The 17204-nt window shown below is 42.5% G+C and overlaps 1 protein-coding gene across 2 annotated transcripts in view; it reads right to left on the bottom strand.

Annotated features, from left to right (window-relative positions):
• Window positions 1-6592: 6592 nt before the first annotated feature.
• FOXP1 (forkhead box P1) overlaps window positions 6593-17204 on the bottom strand; it is a 360388-nt gene continuing 349776 nt past the window's right edge. For both annotated transcript variants that reach the window (XM_032194299.1, XM_032194301.1), the window contains 3 exons: window positions 16779-16848; window positions 13055-13221; window positions 6593-7202 (listed from right to left, as the gene is read on the bottom strand). In XM_032194299.1, coding sequence (XP_032050190.1) covers window positions 7058-7202; window positions 13055-13221; window positions 16779-16848 — 382 coding nt within the window. In that variant the 3' untranslated portion in view covers window positions 6593-7057. The remainder of the gene's footprint in view (window positions 7203-13054; window positions 13222-16778; window positions 16849-17204) is intronic.

Raw genomic sequence — 17204 nt, forward strand, 5'->3', positions numbered from 1 at the left:
CACTACTGCTACAAGGAGGATTAATGATGGCCCTGATTAACACACCATCAAATGAACATTTAAGATCATCGCTGAATCATAGTCATAGCATCATTAAGGCTGGAAAAGAGCTCCAAGTTCATCTGGTCCAACCATCTCCCTACAACCAATGTCACCCACTGAACCATGTCCCTAAGCACCAGGTCCAACCTTTCCTTGAACACCCCCAGGGACGGTGACTCCACCACCAACCTGGGCAACCTTTTCTAATGCCTGACTGCTCTTTCTGAGAAGAAATTTCTTCTGATTTTCAACTTAAACCTCCTCTGGTGCAACCTGAAGCCCTTCCCTCTTGCCTTATGAAAGGTCACAGACTAATCAATAGGTCAAGGAGGGCTAATTAGGCTTTGTTGTGAAGAGGGGTGTGTCTGTGAGCTGTGTGGGAGCAAGCAGCACCAGGAGCTGGTGGTTCCTTACATTAGGCCAATACTGTGAAATCTGTCGTACTCTGTGATCGCAGCCCAGCCAGATGTCCCCACACAGATCATCGGCAGCTGTGTGTAACAGAGCACAGCGCCTGCCATTTCATGGTGCGTCTCCAGCTCCTGTGCTAGGCCGAGGTTCTCTTCTGCTTTCCTCCCTGGTACAACAGAAACCCAGAAAAGCTGTGTACTGGCCTCTGGTTTTCTTTGGAGGCACGTTGCCTCACCACTGATCATAAAAGTGCTTTCAGCTGTGATGGAAATCAATGTTTGTGACTGGCAAAGGTATTTTCCAGCTGGCTGCTGCTGGTAGCAGCACTGTGAAAGAGGAAGGGCTTTTTGTGATGTTCCACAACATGGCTGCCAGGGAGGAGACCTGGGATTGTTCATGCAAAACTGGTACAAAAAGCTTTGTTTAGCGCCCAGCAAAGAGCAATGCTCTCTCCCCCGCTTAAGCAGCATTAACTCAGGCAGGAGGGGAAGGGCCTGATCCTGTTCCTCAGCTCAGGGCAAGATCACACGGCACCCCCAGCAGCTTCCCTGAAATCAGAGGCCACAGAAAGCCAGCAGATGACAAATGCTGGGCTGAATTGTCAACCCTCGCACGTGCAATAGGTGCACCAGTGCAGCAACACCCAGGTAGGTGAATTAAGTAACTCATCTGTGACGGCTTCAGTGCTCACAAGCTGCCTGGATCCCCTCTTGGTCTGTGCTGTCCTCAACCAAGAGGCTGAGTCCCCCTGGACTCCATTCCGGGCCTTTTTCCTCCTTTACCTGGAGGCAGCTCTACCACCCATGCGTTAGAGATGCAGAGCAGTCCTGCCAAAATTAATAGTTCTCTGCCACTGACTTAGGAAAATCTTTGTAATTACAAAAGTGGGACTTCTCTGGTGCACTAAAATTTCACTAGTGATAAAAGTGCAATACATGACTAAACCCAAATTTTATTCTCTGTATTTTTGAATAAAATCTAACCATCAGTACCATTTTGAGACACATTATAATGAGTGTGCAAGATTCGCCCTCCCCCCCCCCAAAAAAAAAGTAGTTATCTGGTATAATTTTATGATAGAATATTTTTATAAAATCATTTGTACTAATTTAAGCATTTATCATTATATGCAAAAAGATTTCTTGATGAGAATATTATAGACGGTGCATGTTTTTGACATTAGCATTTTATTTGGATGACTAATCTTGCAGATGTGAAATTTTAATGAATTATTCATGAAAAAATCTCTCCTCTGAAATTTTAGTTTGCTGCTAATGCTAGTTATTAAACATTTTATTTTTCTTTATAAAACTTGATGAAGAAAATAAATGCGTGCTTACTCAAAAGAAAAGAAAGTAGGTTTTTCCTTCAAAGTTTGTCTCAGGTGACAGCGTAACTTGGAATTTTGCTCTCGTGGTGGTGTGGACTGAGGCTGATCGTGCAGTCCTGGTTTTGCCTATGTACAATACCTGCCAAGCCCTTCCTCCTGAAGCCAGCAGCACAGCTCCCATTACGGCTTCCCATTTGGAAATATTTGCATGATTAGGACCCAAACCCTTCTTTCACGCTTTCACCTTTGAAGTAGAGTCCAGTGAGAAAGCGAATACCCCCAGCTCCCCATGAACATAATGGCCAAACACCGATGGACTTGCTTGGGAAAGCAGATGAATTTTTTCCAATGACAGCATCTCCTCATCTCCAGTGCTCAACACTTAAATAACCACCCTCAGACCAGCCACAGAACTGCAGCTGGAATCTTGTGATTTGATGCGTGTGGGGAGACCCACTGAGAGCGATGAGACCGTCCATGAAGTGCTGGGACATGGGTGAGATGCAACCAAGTGCTCCGCGAGATCTGTGCTGGGGCCCAGGGCTGCAGAGGATGCGACACGGGAGTCATCGGGAGGGAAGAAACAAAACAAAAACTTAGGACATGGCAACTTGCATTACCAGTGTGAACAACCAGCATTTTTATTGCATTTGAGAATGCTATAATGTCAGTAATTAGTACTGACTACACAACATTTTTTATTGTCTGTATCAACAGACATGGAATGATGGAATTACAGTTGATGTAAGGAATGAGTTTCTTTTATGCCTTATCAAAAAAAAAAAAAAAAAAATCTTGTTACTGGCAGCACATACACACAAAGCACCATGCTAACAGTCTGGACTGTACCATTTTCATCAAGGCTTATGGGTAGAAGATAGTTTGTTACCTGTTCTGGGTCCATTAAAATGCAGTCATTACTGCAAATTCACCTCGCAAGACTAGAATACTAAATGACTTCTGAAACATCTAAAAACTCAATCTGAGTTCATTAACCAAAGGTACCAAAGGATTTCAAAAGAGTTTTTTTTCCATGCTATAATGAACGTGAGATTATTGGCAATCTGAAAACTACAATAGTTCAAAATTATTTTTAAAAACTTTATATATATATATTTATGTATGTATATATATAAAATATCTAATGATCTGCAATATTTGTAGAATCAGAATCCCTGCCCCAGTCTCTTTCTGAAGTCAGGGCTCCAGAAGAGGGGAATTACAGGAATCGTGGCTGGACTCTTGCGAGTGAGAATCAAAAAAGGTCATATTTTGTGGTCACTTACTCTACATAAGCCTTGATTTTTCATTTCACTTCTAGCTGAATGCAGAAACCTAACAGGTTTTACATTTACAAACTCTTTTTTTTTTTTTTGTGGACAAGGAAGGCTTTGACTCTCATTCCTGACAGCGATTTACCTGATACATGGTACTACTTTCATAATGTACGCTTTTCTTTGAGAAAAAAAACATGTAACAAATTGTCTTTACATCTTGGCACCTTGTAAAGTTTTTTTTTTTTTTTTTATACAAAAGTTCAATAGTTTGACACTCCCCCATTATTAATCACTACTTCACTGATAAACTTTGAAAGTGTGACCCTGGAACTCATCATGCAAAATATTTACTGCAGCAGGAGAAAAACATTTTTTTTTTTTAATGACTTTTTTTTTTTTCCTTTCAAATATATGAACTTTGTTTAAGACAGCCAGAAAAGGCAGTGGTAAGATAACAGAAGGGGTGGGAAAGTATCAAAAAAAACAGCTTAAACACAAAAACTGTACAAAAATGCTTCGATCAATGATAACAGGAGAAAAAAAAAATCTGTCAACTATGTTACAATTTAAAAGCTGAAAAAAAAGTCAGGGATTTTCTCCCACATGTCAGCAAATGTCATCCAATATTCTTAAAGCAAGGATAACTAAATAAAATACATGTGCAGCGTATTCTGCAATTCCATTACATACAGTAGTTTTTTTTTTTCAAAGCTATTTTTTTAGTATAGTTAATATAAAGCAGTTGCACAAAAAGCAAAAGGTGTTTTGACAAACAGGTCTGCATTTATTCCTTTTGAGGAATGATATCTAAAAAAAGGACCTTTCCACCTTTTCCTCCCTCCCCACCCTCCCCCCAAAAGACAAAGGCTCACACAGACACAGTGGGATATATATGTACAACATAATAAACCCCTCCCTAAAGAAGCAACCGTATATCCAAAGGGATACAGAATCAGAATTGTAAAAATCATAGTGAAGTTTGCTTGATGTAAAGCCTGAGATTTTCAGTTGGTTCTTCTGCAAGGCTGCGACACCTGCCAGATATGTTAAAATCTAATTTTTTATTTCTTTTTCTCTTTTTTTATTTTTTTTCATTTTTGCTACAGTCTTTAGACTAAGCATGCAAGACATACAACTAAGTGCAACTGAGTGAAATGTATTTTTTATTTACTCATTCCCTAACAGTTTGGACTGAGGTATGCGTACTAACAGTTTCTCATGCTGTTATCTTTACTCATGTCTAGCTACACATGCTGAGAATGAACTAATCTACCAGATTTTTATCCCCCTTCTGAATACCGAACTAACCAGCAAACCACTCAGTTTAGAAGTACAGGGCTCAATTCTCATGATCCCCATCTGGCTACCGCCGGCACGTCACGAAGCTGCCTGGATATAATTTAAAAAAAAAAAAAATGTTTCAAATGACCACAGACTGCCCTTTTTTTTTTTCCTTTTCTCTTCTTCTTTTTTTTTTTTTTTTGAAACAGAATGCAGAGTTGAATTTTATAAAAGTAACTGCCAATAAAATTGCTTGTACCAAAGCTTATGAGTGGACAGGAGTGTTATTTCCTTATGAAAAATGCTGACCAAAAACTAAACAAAACTGAGTAAATTTGCCAAGATCAAACAAAATTAAAGCAGTCATCCTAGCACAATCCCAAAACAGAAGTGGCACACAATCTGTAGAACCAAAGACCAATTTTTTTTTCTTTTACTTCTAGAAATACTATTGTGTGGTCCAGTTACATTGCGGGAGCCTTTCTGTTCTCTTCTGTGTCTTATTAAACTGTCTCCTTTATCTGATACCCTAATTTTCTGCAAAATAGCTGCGTCTTTGCTTTCTCAGCTCCCATCTCTAGCTCCCCTAGTAACACTGTTTCCTAGTTTTAGCCTCAAAAGCTCTCCTGATTCCTCTTTACAGAATTTCATTTTGGTCACTGTAAAGAGCTACAAATAAAAAGTAGCAACTTTGGTTCAGACATCTACTTGGCCTTCTAAATTTTCTAGAATAAAGGAGCAGTTTCCCTCTCAGGTTAGCAATAGCCCACATCTTGTCATTTCCCTCTAAATTCTTCAACCTCCTTTGATCAACAATAAGAGGATATTTGGCTTCACAAGATAAAGCATATAACAGAGAACATAATTTACCTTTGTGTAATATCTTTGGTAATTTTAGGAAAAAAAAAGGTACAAAGAAGAATATAAATTAAGCTCTGAAAGGCTTTTTGAAATAATAAAAAAGCTACAGTCCTACATAAATAAATGAGTGACGGAAAAGTGGTTGCAGAATGAAAATATTTAGGTGTTTGGTGACCAAGGTTTACTGACCTATAGCAACAAATTTTGTATGTCATGTTTGCTTTGAAGAGCGTTGCCAGTTTTGCCTAACAAGCCCCCGTGCGAATTCTCTCCTATATTTCCCGTTTCCTACAGCGCGGTTTTGATACTGGCTGGTGTAATATTGCATAACAATCTTAACTGCAGTACTGGATTTGCACAGCTGAAATTAACACTTTAGCATTAGTGGGTCTCTGTCCTTATTAACTCCCATAACAAGTTCAATCTGAAATCTAATTTGTATTCAAACAGATTAATGCCACCAAGCAATCCTGAACTGATGTTTAACCGTGAAACATCACCACGTACAATAACAATTTAATGAAGTCATCTTTCCAACCACTATTTGCAAATGCAAATGCAAAAAGAAAAAAAAAAAAAAGTAATAATAAATGTATAGGTGCCCATCTCGGTAATCTTAGATATTCCAGAAAGATTTGTTGACCCATTAAAACTCACGTTAAACGACCGAGAACCTGCCACTGTACTATTCATTCTCTAATATAAGTGAATTCTGTTGGTGCTGCATACGTTTTTCTTTGTGCTGTTCAATTTTGTGGCATTTGCTAATATTCACCATTGCTGCCAAAAAAAAAAATCAAAAAACCAAACCCAAAAAAAATACTGCTTTGTGGAATGAATCTGTGTTGCTTCCTACAGTGTTTCTATGTTCATCTGTCATTCATTCTCATTCTTGCAGTACTTCGTTTCTCTCTCTCCGTTGGACAACCCTTCCACATGTATAGTGCAGCATTTGGGACCTTTTCAAAAAACAACAAAAAAGAGACACCGAAATGGAATGTTTTCCATAGCTAAAGAAAACATGGTGGCATCTGAAGGAAACTGGAATGAATGACAGAAAAAACTACAAACAATTCAATGACATTCAGCTTCGTATAATAAAAACACCTATTAACATTCATCACAAAGTACAGAAAACGTTGAAGCCTCCGAGAGGCCCTGGGCCCAGATGAGGCCTGAGGTCAGAACTTAAAATGGTAGAGGAGAAGTGGGGCGGGGGAACAAAAGCAATACATTAAAAAGTTTGGGATAATTTTTTCTTTTAACCCCTCCCCGATATACACACTCACACACACACACACACATATCCACACACGTGCACACACAGGCCTTCCCCATCCCAAATGGAAGCAAAAAAAAAAAAAAAAAAAAAAAAAAAAAACACAAATGGAGTAAAGGCAGTGATAATCAACATGCAGTACTGTGCAAATATGTTGTCCATTGGAATCCTTAAAATCTGGGCAAAGACTTGATCTGCAGTTCAGGTGTACATGCTCAGTTTGATGTCCTCAAGTGTCCAAAATTGGCAGGACCTGCAGTCCACAGTTGGCTGCTAAATGTTAAGTGAATCAGTTTAGCAAATTTACAACACTGATGTTGACTGTAAGAGAGGAAAATCCCAAGTACCAAACAAGTCCATCCAATGCACAGAGTACAAATTCCTTTTTTCAACAAAAAGTAGAAAAATCAAAAATACTCCCAAATGGGATACTTGATGGCACTAAGAGTTAACATATTTCATAGTTGTCAAAGTGGACTGAGAATCCTCCAGACTGTACAATAATGGAGAGATTTCACAGCTAAGTTTGACGTGTTCTTCCAATCTTCATTCTCAGGATAATGATGTCAGACATACTCATTCTATGTCCTCATTTACAGGTTCATCTTCATAATCTCTGTCGTGATCGAAATCTGGACTGTGGTTGGCTGTTGTCACTAAGGATAGCGGGCCTTCATTTTCATCTGGATCTAACGGTTCTTCTTTGACATGCACGGGGTGCCTGCGAAAATGAAAACAGGGTCAATCAGAAAGCTGCTCGTTAAGAAACGTTTTGACAGCTCAGGCAGTTTGGGGAGAACCGTGGGGTGGTTTGGGTGTCGGGATCTGGCGTGCCAGGCACCGGAACTCCAGACACCAAGGAGCTGCCCCAAAACGTGGGCACCGGGCACGCGAAGCCTTCGCCGGGGAGGCAGCGCTCAACCACCCGGCTTCCCTGGGAAAAGATTCTGGGAGGAGCACCTCGATGGGGCTTCCGCCTCGGGATGGAAGAGAAAACGCTCTCAGCTGACATATTAAGTTGATTAATACAATCTTTGGATAAATAAGCGCAATAAGCAGCCGAAAAGCAGCGCGGCGGTTTGTCAGCCCGCCGAGCCGGCGGAGGCTGGGCTAATCACCGCGCCGTGTGTGCGGCGTCTCTCGTTAACATGCAGAACCTGTGAGACAACTCTCCAGAGGACGACCCCAAGTGAGGTTCTATCATTAATCAACTTCAAGCAAACACAGCAAAGAGACACCATGATACATGCTTTAAACTCCAAATTAATGCATATTTTTACAAACTGTCAATAAGGGAAGAAAAGCCCTGCCAGGAAACACAAACAGAGAGGAAAAGGCTCGCTCAACACAACAATATGATAAGAAAGCACAGTCCTAACGAGAATAATAACGCTGTCAGCTGTAAACAAGGCAGAACATGATCCCCAGCTCATGGTGGGCACAAGGATGTACTAAAGAGATGAGATCTGCCAAATTTCTCATTATGGCATAGCACATGAATAACCCGCAGGGGAACGGGGCTTGGTCATTCAAAACGGGTACGATAACAATTGAAAAATGTTGTTCGTAAATCATATTTACAACAAATCCTATACAAATACAAATTACCTTTTCTTTTTTTGTTCGGCAGCTTTTGAAATGTAAAATAGCCATGTGAGTCAATAGTGTCTTGTTGGTGGGACTTTATAGGGAAGTAGAATTTTATTGACATTACCAAGTATTAATAATGCGACACAGCAATGGAGACCCTGTTTGCTTCCTAAATAATTGATGTTGTAGGCAATCCCTTAAAATAAAGTGTTAATGAGTTCAAGTCCCACTCTGTCTCTCATTGAGTAGATATCTACCTCCTAGAGTCTTGTTTTTTCTCCACGCGAGCTGATTTAACCCTTTCACGTAGGCTACTTGGAAACGTAACCCGAAGTGCCAGCATTCCTTGCAAGAACTTTTTCTCCCCTTGCACAGCTTTGCTTTAAAGCGAGTGATTTAAAATAGCTGTATTTTATTATACATTTTGCACAGAGAGGAACAACAATACTTTTTGTACTCTGTTGCACTGACAGACAGGCAGAATAAATCACTGAGCAGGGAAAAGGTAGCCCTACCTGCTACAACAGACCAGGGTGAACCAGCTGTACGCTGGTACTGCGCACAGAGCCGCATCGCCCCCTGTTCATTCATTTCAGCCTGAACCCGGCTCAGTTTGGGAAGCACCTAAGTTGCTGACTACACACATCTCTAATGTGAGCTGCAAATGCCTTTCAAGTCCCTGCATATTTCAACTTCTTGAGTTGTGAAGTGCTAGATCAATACTTCGGCATTATCTGCACCTTCCTGCCTGTCCAACCAAGGCAGGGTGGGGAGAAGTGCTGCTGCTGCCGAGCAGTACCCGCACACACACACACACACCTCTTCCCTTCAAATTTACAAATACGCGTCCCATCAAAACATGTCTGGATCAAAGAGGTTCCTCTGCACATTGAATTATTTTAGCTGCACATCATTAAAGGCAGAAGAAGCATCCCTATAACCAGCACACCCATCCCCTGTCCCTGGGGAGGGACATGCTGATGAACTGGGAGGACTGGTGCCAAGGGGAAAAATCCCTCCCCTGCCCCAAAGTGCTCTGTGCAGGACAAGATCCAAGTATCCAGGGTTCAGAACTAACCAACCTCTTCAGCACGCGGAACAGCCCGCTGGATGAAACCCGCACACCGGTGGGCATGTGCTGAGTGTCTTGGTGGCTCGTGGCCCGAGCGAACACGAAACCGTGCTGATTAGTTGCAACTAGAAAAACTTACATTATGAATAGGCTGTGGGGCCCTCACTTGGGAGAAAACGTGAAATGAAAAACAGAAGAAAAAGGGGCAAAGAGTGACTGCACACACAGACCGGCAAAGTGTGTGCTACGCAGCCTTTATGGCTGGGATCCCTTTTTCCTGCCGTTCGAATTTAGAAGCCTTGCTTGTTGCCTTTTTGGTTTTGATGTTGCTGCCAGGCTTATTTTTGCTTTTTAATTATTATTTTTGGAAATGCAGATGGAACATTTTCAAAGGTAAGAGGAGAATGTGCTTCGCACAACGCAGAGGTGGCACCGGCACGTGGAAGGGAATTTCTTCACGCAGGGACCACGTCGCAGTCTCCCACCACATCCTTGCACCGCTCCGTGGGCAGAAACGAACGGGTGCCAGCAGATAAGGGAGGTACCCGCTGTGCTCACAACAACCCGAAATTCTGTGAAAGCTCCTTCAAAGGGCTCTGAACCTTTCCAAAGCAAACCCTGACCACCTTCTGGTTTTGTTATGAAAGCAGGTGAAACCAGGTGGTTTTAAGTGAGTTTCTCTTTGACGTTTGGTTCGGTTCCCAGAAGTTGAAGCAAAACTTAAGGAGCGAAAAGCAAAGCAAGCATTAACTTACGTGGCTCAGCCCTGAGCGAGGCATTGCCGGGGAGGGCCACAAAGGCACGGAGAGGCACAGCCACACTGCCCTCTGCCCAGAGCTCACGTGTTGGACAGGCATCAGACAGTGAGCTTGGCAAAAACTCCATCCCCCAAATTAGGAGGGTTATATCTGGGTAATGCAACCCCCTGGGGAGGGATTTGCATGGAAAACAAAAATAATTCATCTCCTTGCATACTCTGTCAGTCATAACCACAAAGCGGCACGTGAGGAGGAAGCCGTACTGAATTAGTGATCTTGCTCAAACATTTCAGAGCAACTGGCAACATTCGGTTTAAATAAGCTCAAAGGCAAGGGGAGACTTTTCTATCTCTCAAGTAAGTCTGAATCTCTGTTTTCCATCTCCCAAAGAGGGGAGGAAAACCCATCGTATCTGAACTACGGAAAAGGTAAATGCTGGTCTAAGTGAAAAAAAGAAACAAAAGGGGGAAAAAAAGAAAGAAAGAAAAAAAAGGGTTTCCTATTTCTTTTTTGTAGTAGCAGAATTTCAGCCTGTTCCTTTTAAGTAGATGCTTAAGACTCCAGAAGGGGTTAACAATAAATAACCTTGCTGAACACAGATTCCCCTTCTTTTCACATCTGAGTAATTCTTTTGTTTGTCCACTCTGGGAACAGAGGAGTTTTTAATAAAGCTGACTGTTGTTTAAAGCCACTGAGTTCTGGTGGTGCACACAGCATGGAGTAGTTTGCTTTGTGGCTACCTTTGGAGCATATCAGGATGAAAGTGTTATGTCCCCAAGCTGTAATTATGCGACTACTTTCTAGTGTTTCAAAAGGAGGGAGAGGAAAAAAAAAAAAAAAAGAAAAAAAAAACCCTAGCCGAGGTTCAATGTGTCATAAAAAGGAAACGAATGAGCGGTAATAAGACTTCAGCTAAAGTGTTAGACTTCTTAGCTGTCATGTTAACAAGGTCTTCGAAACCTTACAATAAAGTTTAAAGCTTGATTTATTTTAATATACTGAAATTGTTTAAAAATAATTTGCATTATGACAAGGAAATCTGTTCTGAGAAAAAAACTGGAAATGTCGGTAACGAAGCCTGCTCAGTGAAAAGCAGAGGTTGCACAGCGTCTGCAAAACTGCTCTTGACTCGTGATTTTATTTACTAAACAGGGCAAACCCGGTGACGTCTGGATGGTGCTCTGGCTTTAGATCCCTTCCAACTACTTAGAAAGACCATTTTAATGGGGAAGCTCAGAGGCTGGTATTGGAACATCACCTAGCCACATTTTACTTAAGCAAAAAGAAATGTTCAGCAGAGAACACATATATTATCAATTCTGAGAAAATGAAAACACTCAGGAAACAATCATTTCCATATTACAACAGAAAATTGGATTTTCTGGTGAATAATGAAAATGAAGCATCCCTCCCTGTCCTTCTCTCTCTCCAGTATTTGTTCTGTGCCCCTCAACTTGGTATCAATGTGCTAAGAGAAGATTATTAAGTGCAACAAAGGCCACGACTGTGCACAATTCTGGAAAATGTCCTAGCCTGTTTCAACTCAGTTATTTTTCTCCCCTCACAGTCTCTTCAAAGACAGTGAAACCTTAGGTGAAATGAGAAGTGCACGAACTACGCTAGCCTTGAACTTGCAAAAAATAATTACTTGGATTAACGCAACATCATAAACGTTCGTCCCTGTCTGTTAGGCCAGGAGAAACCCTTGGGAGAAGTCTCCTTCCTGGAGAAAACCCATGTCCCTTCACTCCAGCCCTGCATGGTCACGGGCAGAGGATAACAAATTGTGACTGAAACTGCCTGAAGATGAATCCGTTTGTGATAGATGGAAAGTGTGTCATGTAATGCTACTTTGGGAGAGATAATTAATACTGCACAAACAACCACTGGAAAAGCTAAACACATTATTTGAATGTTTTGAAGTAAATGGTAAAAGACAATGTTTAAATTAATTATTAATTAAAAATGAATGTTGCCATCTTTAAAGATTTTTTTTCAAAGCACATTGTGCGCTGATTTAAAATGCTGCGATATCAAAGTACCCAGAGCTTCAGATTCCTTCGTGCCCCCTCCCCTCTGACAACACATTATGCAGGTGGGAAACTTTTTTGCCATTAAATGCTAATTAGTTTCACAACTAATTACTACAGTGGTATTAGGTTAATGTTTTTCTACTTTTTGATTTAGACTTACTTTTGTAAATCCCTTATTCAAATTACTTTGAAGTGAAAGACTACAAATTAGTTCTCTTTTTAATGCGTAATGTGAGCCGTGGCAAGTCAGCCAGTGATTTTACAGCCATGCTAATAACACCGGCAGCATGGCAGCACTGCTCGCACACGCGTTCACTTGCACAGGTCGTCGACCACTCTGGATAGTTTTTAAAATTTGAGAACTACAAGACTTACAAACTCCAGCTTCCTCGCCAGCTGCCAATTATCCCGTATGCAATTTGAGGGGAGGGGGGAATTTACAGCTTTGCAAACTCGCTCCGTCACCCCATAAATACTGAACACACCCATAGGGGCATCACACCCTTCCTGCCTTACCCTTTCCTCTGCGAGCTGGCTGCCCTGGTGCCATTCATGTTGAGCAGGGACAGCAATCCCCCATTACTTCATGCGGTTATATATGCACTCATTATACTGCCGTCTGTTGCTATAATGCTCCTATTAATTTTCTTTTTGATATTTTAAGAGCAATCTATAAATCATGCAGACCTTCACGTGTGCCATCATTAATGCTTAGCAAGGCCGCTGTGCATCGAGGGTTTTTTCAAACCCGCCCATTTCCCAGCTCTGCCCCACCGGGCGCGCTTGTCGCTTGGTCCAAAGGGGAAAGAGACAACTGCATTTTTTGGTGTTTAAGTGGTTTGCAACCCTGCAGCCCAAGGTTTAAAGAAGAGTTAAAAATGAGTTAAAAATTTCACAGCCCTGTGTGCTTGTCAGACTGGATCGAGTTGATTCCTTCATGTGAGTAAGGCGGTAAGAGGCCCTTTTATGTCCTCATCAGCCTAAGCAGGTCCCCAAACGGAGATCTCTGCTTGTGCTGCTCACTCCAAGAACCTCAGAACCAAAGTGCGAAGACCTCCGAAGCCAGAGCCCAGCAGGCCAAGGACGCCCAGCTGAGCGCACGCATCTCTGCCATACTTACATTGCTTGCATAGGGGAACGTCCTGGACTACTGTCACTCCCATTACTGTTCGTATGCTCCATTGCACCATTAAGCTCTTCCCTCATCGCGTTGGCTAAATTGCCCAGAGTGGGATTTCCCATGGAAGCAGTAGTGTATAGAGGTATACTGTTCTCAGCCATTGAAGCCTGCCAAGGACACAAACAAACATATGAAGAGCCATGACTAACGTTTTTATACATTGCACAACACGCTCATTTATTCCAAAACATTCTCCGCATTTACATTATTTGCAATTGCTGTTTTTTTTTTTAAATATTGTGCTTTCTGATAGGTATTACACTGATTCCACCAAGGGAAATTTAACGTAATTTACATCTGGGTTTGTGCATTCAGAGCTGCACTGGCTTGTGAGAGAAAACGGAGCTTTCCATTCCCTATTTGGAATTACACCTCCTGGAAAAAATAAAACGTGCCTTTCCTATTCTCGTTTTGCAAAATTATGTTTGGGGCTTTGGGTTTTTTTTTTTGTGGCTTAGCCTTGGTTTTTGGTTTTGTTTTTAACGAAAGGTTAATGAGAAAAAAATTACTCGCTCGGCTGCTAACTCCCTCCTAGCAGAGCGAACAGGCACACAGCGGGATGGCGATGTTCCTGAGGTTTGTTTTTCTCATGACATGAGTATGAAGCCGTGGTTTGTGCACGCTGGATTTCTCGGAGCTGCAGTGACACACCTGAGAGCGGAGCCACTCCATGTGAAATTCGCAGCCCTGCCTTGTCACCGGAAACCAAAAATCTGACCAACTCTAACAAATCCTCCCCCCGTCACTTTTTAAGCATCAGCAACTCAGCTCTTCTCGCGGCTCTAACAGCTCTGACCATTTTATTGAGATTTGCCATTGTTCTGGAGATCCACCACGCAGAGGCACGCCGCGGTTAACTTTCTAAATGGAAATCTTTGTACAAAGAGAATGAACTGCTAAATATTTCCCTTCTGATTCCCACCGCTCTGCCTGCTAATATTTACTGTATGTCAGGATTAGCTCATGTTGACGGCACGGGCCCGTGCCTGGCGAGGTGGGAGCGCAGAAGCCCCGAGCCTCCGAGGAGCCCGGCGCTTGGCGGGGACTGCTGCTCGGGGAGGGAGGTCGGGCTTTGCAGGGCCGTCGCGCCGAGGGACTCGGAGGACATTTAACCATTTCACCCATCTGAGCTGGATCCAGCTGACATCATCGGCAGCTTTCCGAGCCGCGGCAGCGCCGGAGAGCCCCAGATGCTGGCTCGGCAGCGCTCGACCTGCGCTGGGGGGAGGTCAGGCGGCTGCCGAGCCAAAAACTCCATCTGAGTCTGGGGCTGCATGATGCAACCTGCCCATGGGAGGGGAATTCATGCAAACGCGCTCCCCACCGAACGCTCTCGGCCGCTCCTAATTCGTGGGACAAAACTCCGTGCTCGTTGCCATCTGAGCCAGCAGAGCTGTTCCCAGGCAAGCGGAGCCAGAGACCAGGGCTGGGAGGGGGGACGGCCAGCCCTGCCGGCAGCATCTTCAGGAGCATGGCCCCTTTTATTCTTCCTTACGGTGACCTCTCCATGTGCAGCCCTATGTGTCACACATGATTACAAAAGCTATTCTAACGGGGAGGATTATTTTTATCTTCTTGATTCAACAACCGGCAAACTCATTGTGATTAGGGGATGCAAAGAATGGTTCACATTTCCTGCACTTGGCAAAATAATGACTCAAGTTCTTCACCCATAGTGATAACTTGTAATTGCAGTAAAGCAATTTCTTGGGGGAGAGGTGGGACACGAGGAGTAGCTGCTATGAAGATAATAACAGTGGTGGTGGTGGTGGGAGGGGGTTGGGAGCACGAAAGCCCCCGGCGACCTGCTGGGAAAAGACAGTACTGGTGAGAGCTGGAGTGCCCCTACCTTCCCCACACACAGCAGGGAGAGAGCTGCTGCTCCCTGGCCACGAGGGAAAACAGATGGAGGAGGCATCGGAAGGGTCTGGGAGAAGAAGAGGGGAGGCACGGGGAAAAGAAAAAACATATGGGGAAGCTGACTGCACGAGGGAGGTCAGCGTGCCAGCGCTGCCTTGTGCTGCCCACGCCAAACAGCTTCGCCCAAGCTGTCCTGCACCATGAGCACGTGGAAATCTGGCCTCCAAATCTAACCTCAGGAATAGGAACCTGCTTGGTTTATTTTAAACCCAATGGAGGACCTGTCTCAGTGCATTAAACGTCATGTTTATCATCCCAGTTTATTACAGGGGGTACGAAGACTGTAGCAACTCTGGCCCAGGCTCTTCTCTCCACGAAGTGAGTGCCTCCAGTGCAACGTGAGGCCACGGGCATGTGCCACTGCCAGGGCAAGTGGGGAAGGGAAGCAGTTTGGAAGTTATCACAAAAGGCAAGAATGGATGGAGATGACGACAACAACACGTGTTTCAGAAATAAAACACGAACAGTTCCGTATGATAAGCATATTAATTGAAATTAGTCACATAGTTAACAATGTGAAGAAATGCAGGATCATTTCATTTTTGCCTTTCAGCCTCATGAATGTAAAATGTGCTTGTAATCTTAATACTATTCAAGAGACAAAGCAGTCTTTAAAAATCACACTTCACAAGACTCAAGGGAAAATAAGTTACTAATGAATGGTATTTACAGTTGCTTCATTTAAACATGCTTTCATTTGCTTTTCAGAAGTTACTGCATAAACTCAAATAATTAGGAGAAATGCAGAACATCACTTTTCTCCTAATAATCTGCTTCTTGGCTGAGAAAAGAGAAGTCTGGTAAACCTTCCACAAAATGTGGTTGCCCAGCAAACATCCACGGCCATAGGTGAGCTTCTGGAGAAGCAACCCGCAACAAATGACCGGGGTGCAACCATGTGAGGTGCTGCCTCAGGCTGAATTTGCATGGTAGGGCACAGGCTTGGACCCAAGCACAAAACACCCAACAAACAAAAAACACCCTGCAAATCCAGGGCATGGTAATGCATTTGGGTCTTTGGTTCGTTTAGTGAACGCTGACTTCACCTGATGTTTTTGGGATAGATTCAGGAATTTGTAGACATGGAAAAAAAACGTGAACCTGATGTGCAGCACATGAAAAACGTCTGGAGAAGCGCACACTTCTGCGCTGCAAGTTATTAATTGTGCACCAACGCTTTGTGTGTTTCTATGTTGTGAAAAAACAGAATTTTTGTCTTACAGTTACAGGAGTTTAAACCAATAAAAATTCCCATTTTTTTTCCATAGGAATTGCGACATTTGTTTTTCAACAACAATGGGAAGATATGCAAAAATAGCCCTTAAAAGAAAAGGGGGAAAAATGATCTGCTTTCTCTTTAAAACCATGAACAATAGAAGGTCACGTGGCGCAGTATCCTATCATTCAGCACATTAATAGCTGTGCTAGAGTAATTACACTTGTGGTATTTTTGCCTCAAGTGAAATTCTGAAATAAGAGGATGGAAATTATGATACTGCTGATAAATATTAATAAGTGAACTTTTAATTTTTTTGCCACAATATTCAAAATGCTAAGCATCTAGCTAATGCTGAAGCAGCCTGATATGTGTTTGCCTCCAGGGACTATGATGCTTTATGCACTTAAGAAAAAAGTTTAACGGAATTAAAATTTAATATCTAATTAGAGCAAGGCTAATATATTTTGAAATGAGTGGGGAAGACACACGCCTCTGTTGCATATTTGCTACAGTTATTAATCTTACCTGTAAAGCAGCATTGAGAGGTGTGCAGTAGGTGTGGCTGGTCTGTATGTTTTTAATAAGAGAAGGGTTACTGCATAAGAAAAACATAAAAAAGAGAGTTAAATGCAACCAACCCCTGCACGAGCGCGTCAAGCATGTAATGCTTCCTCCCACACCAGAAAACTAGAGCTCAGATTGTTTTTCCACACAAATTCTCTTTTGTTTCTCTTTTTCTTTAAATCTGAGTTGATTTTTTTTTCCTATGGTTATCATATTTGTCTTTACTTAGTAAGAAATATCATTATCTCTTGACGTTACCTCGCCATGTGTTCTACTACCCTGCGTTAGTAGCACATCTTGGCATCTCTGCTCATTTTAGCTGTGTTCAGGAGAAATTTTCCAATATTCGTCGTGTCTAGGAGCCAGTTACCATGTAAAGGTCCATCG

This window comes from Aythya fuligula, chromosome 10 (assembly GCF_009819795.1).
Source record: "Aythya fuligula isolate bAytFul2 chromosome 10, bAytFul2.pri, whole genome shotgun sequence".
Lineage (NCBI taxonomy): Eukaryota > Metazoa > Chordata > Aves > Anseriformes > Anatidae > Aythya > Aythya fuligula.